The sequence below is a fragment of the Pezoporus flaviventris genome, unplaced genomic scaffold (assembly GCF_033815535.1).
Source record: "Pezoporus flaviventris isolate CSIRO_AGI_PZ_B2104156 unplaced genomic scaffold, CSIRO_AGI_Pfla_v1 ptg000005l, whole genome shotgun sequence".
Lineage (NCBI taxonomy): Eukaryota > Metazoa > Chordata > Aves > Psittaciformes > Psittacidae > Pezoporus > Pezoporus flaviventris.
In genome coordinates this window covers 5,863,419-5,880,052 of record NW_026892553.1, presented here as the reverse complement: position 1 = coordinate 5,880,052, position 16,634 = coordinate 5,863,419, and the positions used below count along the sequence as shown (strand labels likewise).

The window sequence follows — 16,634 nt, the reverse complement described above, 5'->3', positions numbered from 1 at the left end:
GCAGATTTTCCCCAGGAGTCTGTTAGTGAATTTTAGTATCAAATTTAAAAGCAGGGTGATGGTAAAAAAGCTTGCAAGAAGTAGAGGAGAATGGCAAGACCAGGATGGTTCAGGGAGCTGGCAGTTTTCACTACTTTTTCATTTTATTCAGCATCTTATGGTTGTGAGAAGGACCACACTTCAACTTTGAATAGACACATCCCTACATTGTAAAATCCCCACTTTCACAATGCTGCTCCACTTGCTGGCAAGAGCAGTCTGAAGGTTGGCACAGGTAGTTCAAATGAGAAACTCCAAAGTTCAGCAACAGAAAGACTCCTACTCATTTTCACATGTTATGAAAAGCAGAACATGACAGAGAGCAAGGGGGAACAGTGATTTACTACCTGTGCTGATGAGCATGGCAACCAAAGCAAAACACTGGTCTCCCAAAAGACAGATCCATTGCGTATGTCCAAAAGAGGAATCCACTGGAAATACCCTGAACAGCCGATCTGTCTAGAGAGGGAAATGCTAGATATTTTACCTGCAGTCAATACACACATACGTTTAACTTAATACATCCTCACACTGGCCACTTACACAGAATTCTGCTTGCAAACTACAGAAAAATCAGTAACAATGCCCACATTTAGATTTTCAGAAGGTAGGAATACAGAAGGAAACTTGTCTTTTGTACTGATACACAGTAATTCAGGACCTAGTTTTAGCTAAATGCACAGAATCATGGCCACAGGGTTGCGCAGGATCAAGTTCACAGCTACCTATTTTAATCACATTTTCATGATACAGTTTAAATTTGTATTAGAATTTTAAAAGGAAAAGGTCCTTCAAGAAAGAACTTTAAGGAATCCAACTTCTTTCTCTTTAAAATTATTTAAACATCATTCAAAGAGAGGGGGATCTGGCAAAACGACCTGGTTTATCTTGTTTACATGCAGAAGAGTTATTGAGGAAGATAAGTGACCACTTTGAAGATGTGCCTCATTTCTGCTCCAGTTTGCTGAGAGCACGCTGGCTATAGGTTGCTATGTGTTTCCAATCAGAAGTTGTTAAGTACACAAAATAAGGCTGGATTTTATTTGCAGAAGCACATGTTCAAAGGTTAAAATTTATTGCTCCAAAAGCAGTATCTATAAACCAGGGCAATACCTTAGAGATTATTAACCTTCTAGTTACACCAGTGGCTGTTTTAAGGTGTTCATTTTATTTCTTTTTTAACTTACCAGCAATCTGTTCAACTAAATATTTTCAATGTGTTTTAATGCTTCAAAGAGCTGATCATCAAAACCAAAAGAAAAATATTTTATCGTATTGTGTATAATTAAAAATGAGATATAAAATTGGAGCCAAATCAACTGACGTTAGTTTGGTCCAATATCGTGAGTCAGGAAATACTGGTGCTGGTCCTTAGAGTGAAACTTACTTTCTTCCTGACTTTGGGTATATCATATAACCTATCACTTTTGATCACATCTAAAACCTAGGGACACTAAAGCAAAGTTGCTGTGGAGATTGATTGGTTGTTAGCAAAGTGCCTTGAAGAAGAAAAGCATACCTTAGACAACATCACAAGAGTATCTAAGCCCTTAATCCTAATTGTGATTAGAAGAATGATCAAGGTATATCTAATTTTCAGAGGAGTTCATTAACCTTTAAACCCCACTACCCAGCAAGAATTGTGATCTATATGGTTAAAAAAGCTCAAGAAGGGTACAGCAAATTGGACATTCTATAAAAACTTAATGCAACTGAGAGTCACAATTCAAAATGACATTTCTAAAACAAAAAAATTCAAATACACAGCAACTGCAATTGCTGGGGTTATGCAATCATTAATATACATATGAGAGAGAATCAGGTATGTGCTACCTTTTTCCCAAGGAGCTGATTCAAAGAGATTCATTCTGGATGTTACCATAAAAATTAAAGAGCACGCTCCTACTTTAGCACCCTTATTGAGGCTGCTGGTGCAGTACTGGCTTACTCCAACACAAGCTGACATGTCCCTACAAACGACTTACACAGCCTGTCACATTTTGGACTGGCCCTGGATGATACTAGTTGGACACTATATTGTGCAAACCTCACCAGGTAAAGGAATAGGCACAAGCTTTAGGATGAAAAGGTTTGCAAGCTGTTTTCATTCTCAAAGAGCGCAAATACTTTCTCGTGCACTTTGTAACAAACTCTGTTCTAAGAGGTATCGCAATAAAGGGAGAGGCTTCATTAAGATACACCCTGCATGTTCTTGGTCTTCCCAGTAAATTACAATCACTTTAAGGCAAGACATATACAGACAATAATGTCTCATCTGGGAGTATGAACAAAGAGTTAAACATGTACAACAGAAATGCCAGTCTACCAGGAATATAACCCATGCCTATGGCAAGGATGGCAAACAGTAAAGGCAATCAATTCCTTTGTTGCCTCAAGAAAGAAAGACCACAGCAAAGAACACCTCAGGCTCACAGTTAGCACCCCACAATGCCATCTAGCCGGACTCTGCTCGGCAAGAGCTACAGTAAGTGTAGCTACATGACTCGGGAAGGAAACCAAACAAGTGTCAATAGAGGATTTGCTGTTCATTTTCCTGGTGCTGCCGAGAAGAATCGATTTAACCTGGAGTTCACATGCAGGCTCTGTGACTCTGATAGCTCTGCTGCTTCAGCAGTAAGACGTACTCTTATTTTGTACTGATTTTGTAACAGACTACATTGTTTAGATTTCAGAATACTAAGACCCTTCTTTAGCTGCAGACCATTATTTCCTGGCAAATGCAACACTGGTGCAGATTACACATGAAATATATTTTTGCTATGTTTAATAAAATGCAAAAGTTACCATTAAGAAATGAGCAGTCTGTCATTGTTAGCAGCAGTTAGAAAACACCAGTAGAGGAACAGACAGAAGGGTAAATTCAAACCTCATACTTCCAACAAATCACTTGTCATCATTTTTCAAAAGGATTTAATAGCCAAAATTTCAGAGCACAAAACTAAAATGAAAGCACTGAGGCTTTCCTTACAACTGACATTTTTACTTCTACCGTTTATCTCTTACGAAAACCAAACACACCAAACACACGTTAGGGATGAAAAACATAGTGCCAAACTGAAACTTGTGATATCTCCCTTTCTCTTTTTCCCCAGAAGAGTTCAGTCCAGCAAATGAGAATGTTTCAGCAGCATCACTCACTGAGCTCTCTGTGCTGTGCCACATCTGTCAGTACAGATATCATTTAGCACGTACTTGCATTTCAAGCCCTGAAAACGAGACCTAACTCAGGTGTCTGCAACACCAGGGTGCTGCATATTAAACCAGCCTCATTAAAAGAGGGTAAATACAATTTTTGGAAACTGTATGCTTGTAGAAGAGCTGTCTCTTTAGCTGGGCGTTTCAAATTTTAAACCCATCTTCCTGCCTTCATGACTAGCTGGATTTTACTTCCAGCAGAACTGACCTCAGCTGACAGCATGCCACGTATTGACTGCCCCTTCCTCAAGATTTATACAGCTGACTAGGAATTTTAGGGTGAATGGGTAGGCACAGAAAGCCCAGCTTGAAAAAGACTCAATAACATCTCTGAGATACTGCAAACAACCAGCAATACACAGCTCACTAACAAAGTCCTTAGCTAGCTGTTCCATTGAAATTCCAAGCATGCAGTTCTAAAGGTATGGGCAAGAAGCATTCCTAAGCCTGATGTTACTGATGTGTAATTACAGTGGTCATCTGGAGGCAAGAAAACAAACACCTATTCCTATCACCTTCGCCAGAATGGGACACACTAAGCTCACCTGCTTTTTCACCTCACAGCCAAAAGCCCAGAGAGATTTCATATCATTTTCGAGCTTCAAAGATGGGACAGATTTATTTCTTCTTATCTCCATATAAAAGCAAGAGTAACTTTATGAATAAGGGTTCCTAATAAAAACTATCACAGGTTTAAAACCTTTAATATAAGTTCCTGTGTACAGGCCGGTTCTAATCTACTAGTAGTCCCTGAAATGGCAGTTGTAATAGCTGTCATTAAAACATTTCATTGCACGTTGTGATTCCATCATTATTACCCAGTTTCGAAACGCTCTTTAGATCAGCACATACACGTAGTGCACCATCTACACTGCCTGTACAAGCAAAACTTTAATACTGGCTATCACCAGGCTTCTTATTATTGCTAGATTTTCATCAAACACTGTTAGAAAATGAGAAATTTTCTTCTCCAATGATCTCAAACTACATTTAATTTTACACACAGACAACTTTACATCAACAAATCATAACCTTGGAGTTTAGTTATTCTGGCAATCTGTCTCTGAAATATACCAAAGAGCACAGCACCCCTGCTGCTGCTACCATGCAGATCTTTCCTGTCCTGTCTTTATCACCACTGCAGAAAGTGGTGTAAGTACAAACCCCCACATGGATGAGATTTTGGGATGTCTAGCCTACTACCTTTTACCCCACCAACAGCAATAGCTACTCAAAGCATTCTTTGAATTACAGAGTAAGTTACTGCTACACACTGCAGATGCAGTGGTTTGGTAGCTCTGAAGCTACTAACATGGGGGATGAAAGGACATAAGCATGGCCAAGAAATGATTCTTTGGAAGGTAGATTCAGATGAACCATCAGTAAGCTCTCAAAAAATATCAACCCCAAAATTTTGGTAGCCTCAAGCTACCATACTACACAAGAAGGTACTGTTCCTTTTTAATATATCCACATGGTTCTGTTACACAATACGGGAGGCCTAAGAGTCAAGATGCAGATAATTTGAATGTTATTCCATTTCAGTTATCTTACACTCACTCTGGTGTTAAAAATCTGCAGTCCTGCCCAGTAATCTTATCCTGCTATGTAAATCTTTTTAAACAAAAAGCCTTACTCAGAGCTTACTATTGTTAGCTGGTATCAAATCTGTGTAGCAATTCGCCATGGCGTATCTTGATCTAATTACATTCTGAAAAGAATCGAAATAGATCTAAAGAAAATTCAGATAATGGAACAGACAAAACAAGAAAGGGAAAGGAGGAGCATAAACAGAAGATAAAAGAAGAACAGAGAATAAAAGATAAAGCTGTGAGATACAAAAAATAGGATTAGGTGATACTGAAATTGTGGGGGGTATGCGCTGAGGCATTCCATAATGAAAGAGGAAGATCAGGGACTGAAAATGTTTCCATCATCTAATGCATTCTATGACATTCAGTGTAATTCAGTGAGATGTGAAAACCACGTACTTAGCTGTCAAACATGTCCAATCTGAAATCCATGAGCAACCAATGTTTATCTGTACTGCGCCAATGGATTTCAGATACAGCCAATGGAGACAAAACTTCACCCTCTTATGGATGTGCCTGTGACTGACAGCTCTGCATACCTGTTAATGAAACATTAAAATTTAACTGCTGGCATAACGCCCATGAATAGACAGAAATTCCAAGGTGTATTACAATTCCTTTTCTTTCAAGATTAAAGGAACAAGAGTACTTTCTGATTTTTTTTAATGTCTATTTTCATAAGTATGCATCAATCACAGAAGGCCCTATCCCATGATGCAGCTTTCCTCAACATTCTCAGGATCCCAAGGATTAATAAAGAAACCTGTAAATATGGCAAAATGAATTATAAAGATTTTGCTATTTTACTTCTCAGTAAAATTTCTTTCCTCAAGAACACCTCCAAACCCACAACAGAAACATCCTTCCCATCTTTAAGTACACACTTAGAATCCTTTAGTGCTGGAATTAGAAGGGATGTGTGAATATGAGTAGTGTCAGAACACAAAGCAGACTGAATGAAAACCCACACCTCTGTAAAGGGAAACAACTCACTGTAATTTGCACCTCTTTTGCAAGCATACACCTTGACAAATAGCTCATTGCAAAGAAATCCATCCAGGATAAAAACATATCAAATTCACTCTACAAATTGTAGCTAGACAACCACATATAAAGACAATTCTCAAGCCATAAGCATGGTTTAGTTCTCCCATGGTAATATCCAGTCCCTCATAACAACATATAAATGCAGCTTCAGAATGGTTTTTCCCTGTGGAAACACTTGCACTGACCTACACAGTACCCATGCGCCAGGCATGTAATGGAGAAGCATGGAGGCAGTTCTCGAGCTACTAAGTTGGTAACTCAGACATTTCCCCCTGCTGATTTCACCTACCTGAGCTGCCACCGCTATAACAGACAACTACACCACAGCTCCAGAGTAAGGAACCCAGCCTCTCAAGCAGATCATTTTGAAACAGAAGCCAACAGTACTGCTGGGTGTAATCAAAGGGTTTTTTCACTACTCTTTACAGTCATTTTCTTTGTACTTCTGGAACTACCTCTGTTAGAAAGATTTATTGTCTGCTTTTTAAAATCTATCAGTTTGCAACAGCCACCAGATGAAGAGATCTCTTTAAATCACTTCCTATGCGTAAACATGTGCATTACAGTTAAAGCCTTAATTTCTCCAAATTACAAACACCAAAACTGAGGGGGAATTTTTTGGAGGCAGTTATACTCAAGGCATGCTGTTTACAAGGTGCTCTGTATTCTGAAGTTACTGACTTATAATTATTCAAATTGCCTGCGTCCTTTAAGGAAAAAATAGGGGCTCTTTTAGTATCTGAGAAATAGAGTAACAATTTACTTGCTGATCAGTAACACATCACAGAATAAAGGTTTCAGCCAAGAATCATTTGAACACCAAACATTTCCATCATACTTACTTTAAAAGGGTCTATTTTCTATTTTACAAGTACAAGCAACTGTTGCATCATCCTACAGTACTGGAATTGCTGTTGAATATCAGGAAAGGGTAACAGGACAGATAAAAGTTCTCTAAAAGAGAAAGCACCAGAACTAGCAGAAAGGTGGGGTTGGGCAGCCCTTCATTTGAATGTAAATGTAATTATGAGGCAGGCAGTTAGGCTGACGTCAGGCAAGATCTTGGTAAACCATTACCACCAGCACCTGGTGACACAGTTGATAATAAAAGAGGATGAAGTAGAAGATTCCAAGCAGAGTGGCATTATTAAAGAAAATCAAACACAATTCTATTGAAGCAGCAAAAGAAAATACGGAAGAACAAAATGTTGTGACAACGCATTTACGACCTGTGACAACCATGTATGTGAGCTCTCTCTTGGATAAGGAGAACAGCATGTATCCAGGATCTGCAAGGAGTAACAACAACCTGCCAGTGCAAAACTTTGTGTCTACTCCATCCTATCCAGATTACATGGGATACCATCATGTGCCAACTATGGACACCCACGGACAGCCTGCAGGAACCTGGGGATCCCACTATGGCCCGCAGAGGGAGGACTGGAACGCTTACGGCCCAGGACCTTCTAGCACAGTTGCTGCTGCTCAGATCAACAGCTCGTCTCCTGGACAGGTCTCCTACACTTCTGCTGATTACAGCTCCCTCCATCCCGCTGGATCTGGGGGGTTACCTCCTGTAGATACAATTAATACACAGCAAATCTCTCCCAACAGCCAAAGGCACAGCTCTTATGAATGGATGAGGAAAACAGTGCAAACTAATACTACTGGTAAGTGCATACTCAACTTTCAACCTGAGAAAGCATCTTCTGCTATCACTGATCTTATGAATAATTAACTTTACTCAAAGCACATAGGCTCATTTATGACAGTTATTTAACCTCCTGCTGTTTAATGCAGTTTTAACTAAATTTGCGCTAGTTTCACTTTCATCCTATAAAAGGCTTCACACGGTTACTACTGTGGAATGGCTCTGGTGTTTAGATAGAACTGCACCTCCCTCACATACCTTTGTCATAACTTTCTGTAAAGCTTTTTGGATGAAAACCATAGTTTTGAGACTGTTACAAAATAGTGGATGCAGCAACACTGAACAGTTACATGCAAAAATACTATGTAATGATTTTGTGCCACAAGGTAAATCTCAATATATAATCAGGTTGATCTGCTTAAATCTTTACATACTTTTCAATCTTTTAAAGGAAATTATGTGCTCTGATCCAACTGTAGTGATTATGCAGTTTTCTGCTGTTATTCCTGCGTCTTATTTTTCTACCTTGATTTATTAGGTGGGAAGAAATATTCCTAGAGCAGTAATCCGACTTGAATGATCAGCACGGACTATTCTGTTTGCAGACCACATATCTCATCAGTTAAACTTGCTTTGCATTTAGTTTCAAATTGGTTTGAATGTATTTTTCTCACATAGCAGAATGTTGCAGCTTGCCAAAATTCCACAATTAAAAATCACTTTCTTGCAAGTGTCACTCACTGAAGCGCCTGATTTTGTCACAAGCTGCCTGCCATATGAACCTTTCCATGTATATTCCCAAGGTGTAAATTGGGTGTAGCAAGGATTGCTACATCTATTGTTAAGGTTAAAAGTCATAAGTGTGTGTTAGAGAGCATCAAAGGAAAGGTTCTAAAGAAAGAAGAGCAATTACAATTGGAGCAATCTTAGGAGACAGAAAATCAGCTCTGCTGCTTGAAACAAGTGGTTATTGCTCCAGAGCAAAATCAGTCTGGGAACTGCTTCTTACAGTTCCACCCTGTTTCCCCACAGTTATTATATAGAAAATGCCTAGTGAAGGTTAAGATAGCACAATGTCATCCTTCCACTCTGAGCCTCTACAAAGGTCTTCAAAGTCAGGTAGATTTATAATCTCCCCCCCATGTATACTCATGTAAATCAGCAGTTACTTCATTAACATCGTTGGAGATTTCCAGGTGTAGAAGTGATGCAAGACTTGAGCATAGACCAAATTCAATTCAGACCAGCGAATGTCAATGAGTCATACTGTCACTGCATTTTCTGTTTTAACATTCCTGAAGAATAACAGAGACTTCAAAATTCAAATCCTAGTTTTACACTTACTGCACAGATACAGAAAACCCCAAAAAGTTTCTCACACACTTGTTTACATTCATAAAATACATCTGCAGTTTAGAAAAGCAGTTACGTGCTTAAATTCATCTCTAGTCTGAAAAGCATTTACACACATGCCAAAACACTTTATGGACAATACAGCACAGGTGAAACTGCCTATCAACAGATCCATGTCCTGAGGCTGCACATTCCTACAGCCCATTCTTTGAAGTGTTAAAACCACCTCAGGACTTCACAGAACTGGGCTCAAGACATCAACCCAGCTTAAAAAAAGGGTTTGGGAGACTAAAGCATGAAGGTGGCATTTTGCAAAGCAAGAAAATTAGAAATTTCAGTTTTCACTGGTGTTTTAATGTTCACCACAAAAAATGGGAAATTTTAACAGAGACACACAAAAAGTTATGAAAAATGAAAGGAAATTAAAAAACTAACAAGGCTAAACTTATCGATGCTTCTTTAGAAGATAATGTAAGAACAATGACTTGCTGCCATTATAACTATTCTTTGAAACAGACTTGCTCTGGTTTTCCCTACTGCCATACATTATTCATGATATCCAAGTGGCTGCTGGCTGCTTAATACAGTCATTGCTCCAAAATTCCAGAATTACCACCCTAAACTTTACTGTATATTTATATCCATAAATCTGTGTATGTCTTTAACTTCACTAGTGGCATGTACTCCCATAAATGTATGTGAGCAGCACGGAATAACAGAAATCCAAACACATGTAATTAAATGAGGGAGCCTACAAAAATACGGTCCTAAAGACCATGGGGATTATTTTGTGGGAGATGTTAAATGAGAATTTCCCCCCTCTAGTTAGACTCTATTAAATATGCCACATTCTTACTTAATATTCACATTTAGCATTTTATACACAAAATTAAATTGCAGAAAAAGTGAACTGGAAATTTACCTGACACAGTCAATTTCCAGGATGAAACAACATCACGAACACAGAAGTACTATATCCTCTCAATAGATAAAATGTGATTTGAAACTATAAATCCTTCTACTGAAGGACTGTAGCTGTATATTCAGAACCAAAGCTTTTATAACTTTAAATACACAGACACTGCAAACAGATGACGCAATAACAAATTTTAAAACACAAACATCAAAAGTGGGCTTGGTAAAGGTACCTTCCCAGACAGGCTCTCAAAATGGGACAAAGAACTTCCACAGAATTCCTCACAGTCCGATCCTGGTTTTAATAAAAGGCAATGACAAATGCCCTGTCAACTTATGTAAGAGCAGAACTTCAGACCAATTCATTTCTAAGCCCCATGTAATCAACAGTGTAAAATACATATTTCATGAGAGCAAGTGAGCCTTCAAGGCATGAAACTTACTGAAAAGAAGGTACCTAAACAAGGACCTAGAAAACAGGTTTTATATCTTTTAAAATTTCACATGAAACTTCATTTGAGAGTGACTCTTCTCAGAATGGGAATGGACTTGGAGGGGGCTAAACAAAAGGACAATGTAATTTTTATATTCAACTACAGCCAGCACATTTTGTGTTGTTGCTTAAGCAAGCAGCGATGTACATGTTCTGCAGATTACATGACAGCAGAAGCAGAGCCAGAAAGCAAAATAGAAAAGCAGGAAAAAAGAAAAAGCCTCTGCTCTAATGCTAATTTATTTTGCTTTGTAAACTAGTTGTGACATCTCTTTTCCACTGGCCTACATTGTCTGAGTTTTTGAGGCCTATCTGTCATATTGAGGCAACAGACCCTTTTAACACTTTGCTTTGCTTTGATATGCAGTCTTGTCTCTTCCTTCTCCCTCTTTTCTTCAGGAGTTATATTGCCGGAAAGGGTGATGATTTTCACAGCAAATAAAGAGGCCTTCTCCCAGCTTTATTGTCTTCAGAAGAAATGCTCTGTGAATTTTATGACCAAGGGGAATGGGGAAAACTACTCCTTTTCTCCACCCCCTCAAATCATGGTTATATTTGCTGATTATAGTGAAGCCGGAATAACCCTGTTGAATTTTAACTTGTTTTCAAAGCTTCCCTCTTCAGCATTCAGTTTACAAGGAACCTGAATATCTCTACTATTGTTAACATTAGAACTATCACTTTGAGCAAATATTTCAAAGCCAACAGTTTGTATCTTGAAAAAAAAAATAAACTTAGTTTGATGATTGGTTTAGTCCTGTGAATTTAAGCAGGAAAACTTTGTACACTAGAAGTCAAAGTGACAGAGGATTTTGGAAAACATCTTTATGTGTATTTCAAAACGTCTTAAGCTGTGTCTACCTCTAGACTTCAGCTAAAAATATCCTAGTCTATCCTCAGTGTTGGTCCAAAATATGAGAACTGAGGAAAAAATATTCCTTCATCTATTCCTGTCCTTTTTTCCTCTGCTAAGATGAAAGAGTCTGACATTTGTTTAGGGCTTGTAAATTCCAAGCCAATTGGCTTGTGTTTCTGAATGTGAAAGGGTTTTTTGATAAGATCTCCTTGTCGCTCCTTTGTGTGGCGTGTGCTTCATCTTAACACCTCAATGGATTTTAGGGAACCACTTAAAAGGAGTCTTTGTCCTACAGTTTGTCCCAGAAAACTCACATCAAAAAAAAAAAACAGGAAGATCAGAAGAAAAAGGAAAATTTTCTATTTGGCTGCTGAAAGTGCAAAGGAGAACAAATAAGTTGAAAAGTGATCTCTCTGTATTATTACACAAAGAACTGTTTAACAAAGTCAATGGAATGAGAGATACCTTCTAAACATCTACTAATGTTTCTCTTAACACTCTTTATCCAGTACATGTAAGAATATTTCTTTTACACATTAGAGAGGGGACGATACTGAAATCCTTTTACAAGTATTTTATTGCCTCGTCTTACAAATTGCCAAGTGCCTACAACTCTAAAGGGAAGCTCAGGACACAGAGCAGCCCAGTCACACCTCCACAGGCACTCAGCATCCTGCAAGACTCAACCTTTCCAAAGAAATAAATTCAAATTATTATTAGACTTCCAAGCATGCCCTGTGGCCACACAAGAAAGCAAAGGCTTTTCTAGGACACTTCTTTGTGCTAGAGAGGTGATCTTTACAAACTCAAAGAAAGAATCGGGACACAGTACAACTAAAGAAATTGTGACTGAACTTCAGTCTTGAAATCCTGTGCTTATGCCTGCCTACACACAAAGTGACTTCAATGAGCACTGAAATTAAACCCCTCTGAAATCAAATATAGCCAGCACCAATTATGTACTGCTGTGAATTACTGAAGATGCTTCAGGGTGTGTTTCACTTGAGCTTTACATTTAAATGTATGTTTACAGAGAGAGCAAGATAAAGAGGGAAAGACAGTTACGATAACCAATATTCACTCGTTCACGCTGCACCTTGTGTTTTACCTCTGTAATACAGAAAACAATCCCATGCTGGAACTCTGTGGTCTGTAAAATGTTTGAAAGAAAAATCCAATTCAACATATTAATAATATTTCTTTCCTAAACAGGTAAAACAAGAACAAAAGAAAAGTACCGAGTTGTTTACACAGATCATCAGAGACTAGAATTAGAGAAGGAATTTCACTGCAACAGATATATTACGATAAGGAGAAAGTCAGAACTGGCAGCAAATCTGGGACTATCTGAAAGACAGGTACACAGAGACTCGTGTGCACCCATTCCCAAACGCTGCTGCTGCCAGGAACTGGAGCAGCATTCCCATTCTGGATCCAAAAGCAGTGCGAAGGCAACCAGGATATATTCTGAGTACACTGGAGACACAGAGAATACACTACACAAAGACAAATTAACAAATAGGCTGATTTGACAGAAACCTCCAATTATGGGTAACTAAAGATTAGGAATTCATTTGCACTAGAAGAAGTATTTATGTGCACAGCAGCTTGCAACACAGCTAGAATAGTTATGACATTCACTTCTTGCACTCACACAAAATGGTGGCCAGAAAAAAAAAACAAAGCATGGGATGTATTTCAGCTGTAAGCCAGGAAAATGTAAACCCAGCAATCAAACAAGACATCTCTGCAATTTCTGTCACAAATTTATCAAAATCATTTGCACAGGCCACATTCCTCCTCAGTCAGGCAGATTTCAGCACATTTTAAGGAGTTTTTGCAACCTTTGATATTCAAGTCAGGATCTCTTTTTTGCTATTATGTTCATAGGGTCTTCACCTACAGTAGTAGTTCACAACCACCACATATGCAGGATGCTTTACTCTGTAAAATTTGGTGCCAAATATTTATGCTTATTGTACACATACATGTAGCCAGCACCACCCATTCAGGAAATTTCCAAGTGCATCTACTGCTTCTTTGGACAGCAGCTCTGCATTCATTCACATCAAGTACATATTTAAGCTCCGTCCTTAAGACAGCCTCCTGAGCTGGGGCCCAGGTGTCTTAGCTATACAAGGACTAGAGGGATTCGGGATAAAGAATTTCCTAAAATCACTGTGTTTGAAAGCACACAGGAAGATCAGCTCTGTAGACTGCAAAGATAGTTACTGGTGAATTCAACCTTCCTTATGCAACAGAATTGCAATGGTTCTGCTACAGCTGGAGAATAAGGGAAGATTTGGCAATACTGAATATGGTATCTCCCACCATAGCAACCACATTTATTGCCCCCAGGTAAATTTAAAGAAGAGATCTTTCTGTTAAGAATTTTACAAACTTCTGCTCTTTCTGAATATACTGAACATATATATATATAAAAATATATTCAGTTCGCTAAAATATTATCTCTTCCAGTGGCCTCAACTTCTGCATTCAGTCTGTGCAAGAGCACAAAATAGAAAGGGACCAATTGAGGCTGGAAGTGTAAGGATGCATAGATAAGCAACGAAGCACTGGATTCTTATCAACATTGTAGTGCAATGATGCTCAAGCACAGACCTGAACAGTACATAGATTATATTCCACAGACTGTAAGTGGCCCCAGAAAGTAACTCTAGAGAACAAGTCTGCTGGTGATGGGCTGCAGTTTGTTACACATTATGATAGAGCTGCATTGGAAAATTCTCAGAGAACTGCAGTTATGAAAGATTCCAAACCTCTACACAAGCTGGCTGACTTAGAACACAGGCACTCCTGGAGGAGCCAGTGATACTGCATAAAATCAGCACTTTGCTTTCACATAGTCATTGCTCTTAAAGCCATCCAATTTCTGACTGCAAATTCCCTTCAAGTATAATGCAGACAAAATAGATAACCTGGCTGCATTTCTACAAGACTCCTGACAAAGCTAAATGTTTGTTACTGTCACTAAGTTAATAAAACAGTATCTAGAAAATAAGAATGAGATTTTTAATACAAAGCAATGCTACAACCTTCTGTATCGTATTGTATTCAGCGTATTTTAAAGGATGTAACAAAAAAAGTAAAGTAACACAAAAAATGATGATGAGGAAAACACAAGTGGTGTTTCTATCTCCATTCACACTTTTGCACAAGGAAAGAAAATAGAGATACTTAAACTAAAAGTCTGAACAGACAGAAAAGTTTAAACTCTTCATCAGGGACCACAGCACAGGACAAGGGGTGATGGGTTTCAATTTAAACAGGGGAAGTTTAGGTTGGATATAAGGAAGAAGTTCTTTACTGTGAGGGTGGTGAGGCACTGTAGCAGGTTGCCCAAAGTGGTAAATGTGAGTCTAAATAAGTTGATTCCTACATTCTTAAACATAACACAGCAAATTCACTTTACACCAAGTCTAAGAAAATCACTTTACACTAAGAAAAAAAGTCATTTTCTGTTGATTATGATGCAGAAAATTCACAGGGAGTAACCAAAACCTATTTTGCTGCACAAATCCAGTGTTTTGGTGGCTTTTTGGGTTTGGGGGTTTGGTTTAGTTTTGTTTGGGGTTTATGGGGTTTTGTGGGGGTTCTTTGTGGTTTTTGCTGTTTTCTTTGTTTGGGTTTCTTGGGTTTTCTTTCTTGCTTTTATAATTTTAACGTATCTAAATTTTCACTGTTATTATTACTATAAAAAAGTTGACTGCTGCTTTGAACTAATTGGGCATCATTTGTAACAACACAGGTGAAAATCTGGTTCCAAAACCGTCGAGCGAAAGAAAGAAAACTGATCAAGAAGAAAATCTCTCAGTTTGATGGCAGCGGGGGCTCAGCTCAGAGTGACTCTGGGTCACTCAGTCCAAATGAAATATCCAGTTCTCTGTTCCCACCACCACATGGAATAAATGGATTACAGCCTAATGGCATTCACCAGGTCATAGTTTCAGAATGAACAGAAGGATTCTCCCATCAACCCCCACCCAAACACTCAGCTTTGCAAGAGGCCATTCTCATGTAAATGTCTTCAGAGTGCTGATTTCTAAGTACAGGATCTGGGACTATTATCAAAACGTTTTAATTATTGCAGAAACCTCAGGGAACTTGTGCTGCTAAGATTCACCACTCAAAATCCTTGAGGAGGAAGGAATTTCTTTCAGACACTGACCCAAAGATGATACAAGTGAAGATTCAAGTAAACATAGTTCTTGTCTAATCATATAGACACAGAAAACTAAGTGAACTGATTATAAAATAGAGTACTGTTGCATAAGATATAAGATGCTGGGTGTATGTGGTTTGTTATATGTTATGTAATTAAACTGTAGATGTTAATTAATATTCACACTTATGTGTACTGAGAAAATGCTACTTTTGAAAACAACAGAAACATTTTAAACACAGTGTTGCTGTACCAACACTTTGCATTTAATGAAATGAAACAAATCAACACAGAAGAATGGCAAGTGAAGAGCTGTAACATACACCACCTTATTCATTAGACTTGTACACTAGAAACGCATGACTTAACTTAAAATTTCTCTTCTAATTTATGCCAAAAGTGAAATAAAAAGCTTATATGATTATTTACCAGGTTTCCATTCAACACACTTAGTATTTATTGCCACCTTGCAGTGTCTAAGCAAGCTCCAGTCTGTCTTCTTCACCTGCCAGGCAGGTAGGAAACACCATGCTGTTCTGAGCCACTGAAGCCACTGACTGTACTTCAAAACCACCACAGTTCATAAAGGAAACATTCTAAATGAGACTAGTTTAGGTGTCAGATGTGATACAAAGCACCTCCTATGATATGTTCAAAATCTGCGTTGCCAATAAAAGTGCTTCTCTTTTTTATTATCTTCACCCTGAATTTTGTCCATCAGGTCTGTCTTAAATGTATTCAAAGTATGTATTAATAAATATTTGGAGGAGACAGTCTCTTTCATGCACTAAGTAATGATCTCTAAGCCTAAAAACTGTATCAGATTATCTTCTCTGGCTACTGCTTAGTCAAATAAAAAGGTATTCCCCCTATTTTGTACCATGCATAACTACCCCATATCCAGATCACAATGTCCCTTTAAATCTAAGGGCAGTGGCATAACTGTTTCTCAAAATAATCCAATTTAATAATCCCAATTATTAAATTCTTTTAGACTAGCCAGGATAATTTTTATTAAACTTGATTACAGAACTATTAAACATGCAGTCATATCACCACATCAGGAGGGTGGTAAGCCATAAAGAAGGGAAAAAGGCAAGCAGCTGAAAGAAGAAAATCCTTACTGTGTCTCTGACAGGTTTGGACACTCTAAGCGATTGTAGCCTACACCATTACATTTTTGCCAGAAAATGTCATCCCAAATCAAAACACGGTTCAGAACGACACACTGGCACATTTCAATGCCCTTTAAAGACTACAAAACAGCCTGACAGAGTCCATCCTACATT

General features: G+C 38.3%; 1 protein-coding gene across 1 annotated transcript; it reads left to right on the top strand.

Moving 5' to 3' along the window:
- Nucleotides 1-7,035: 7,035 nt before the first annotated feature.
- On the top strand, nt 7,036-16,235 carry CDX4 (caudal type homeobox 4). Its single transcript, XM_061445510.1, has 3 exons — nt 7,036-7,564; nt 12,375-12,520; nt 14,932-16,235. Exons 1-3 carry the CDS (start codon nt 7,135-7,137, stop codon nt 15,136-15,138), a joined length of 783 nt encoding a protein of 260 aa, XP_061301494.1. The 5' UTR covers nt 7,036-7,134; the 3' UTR covers nt 15,139-16,235.
- The last annotated feature ends 399 nt before the right edge of the window (nt 16,236-16,634 follow it).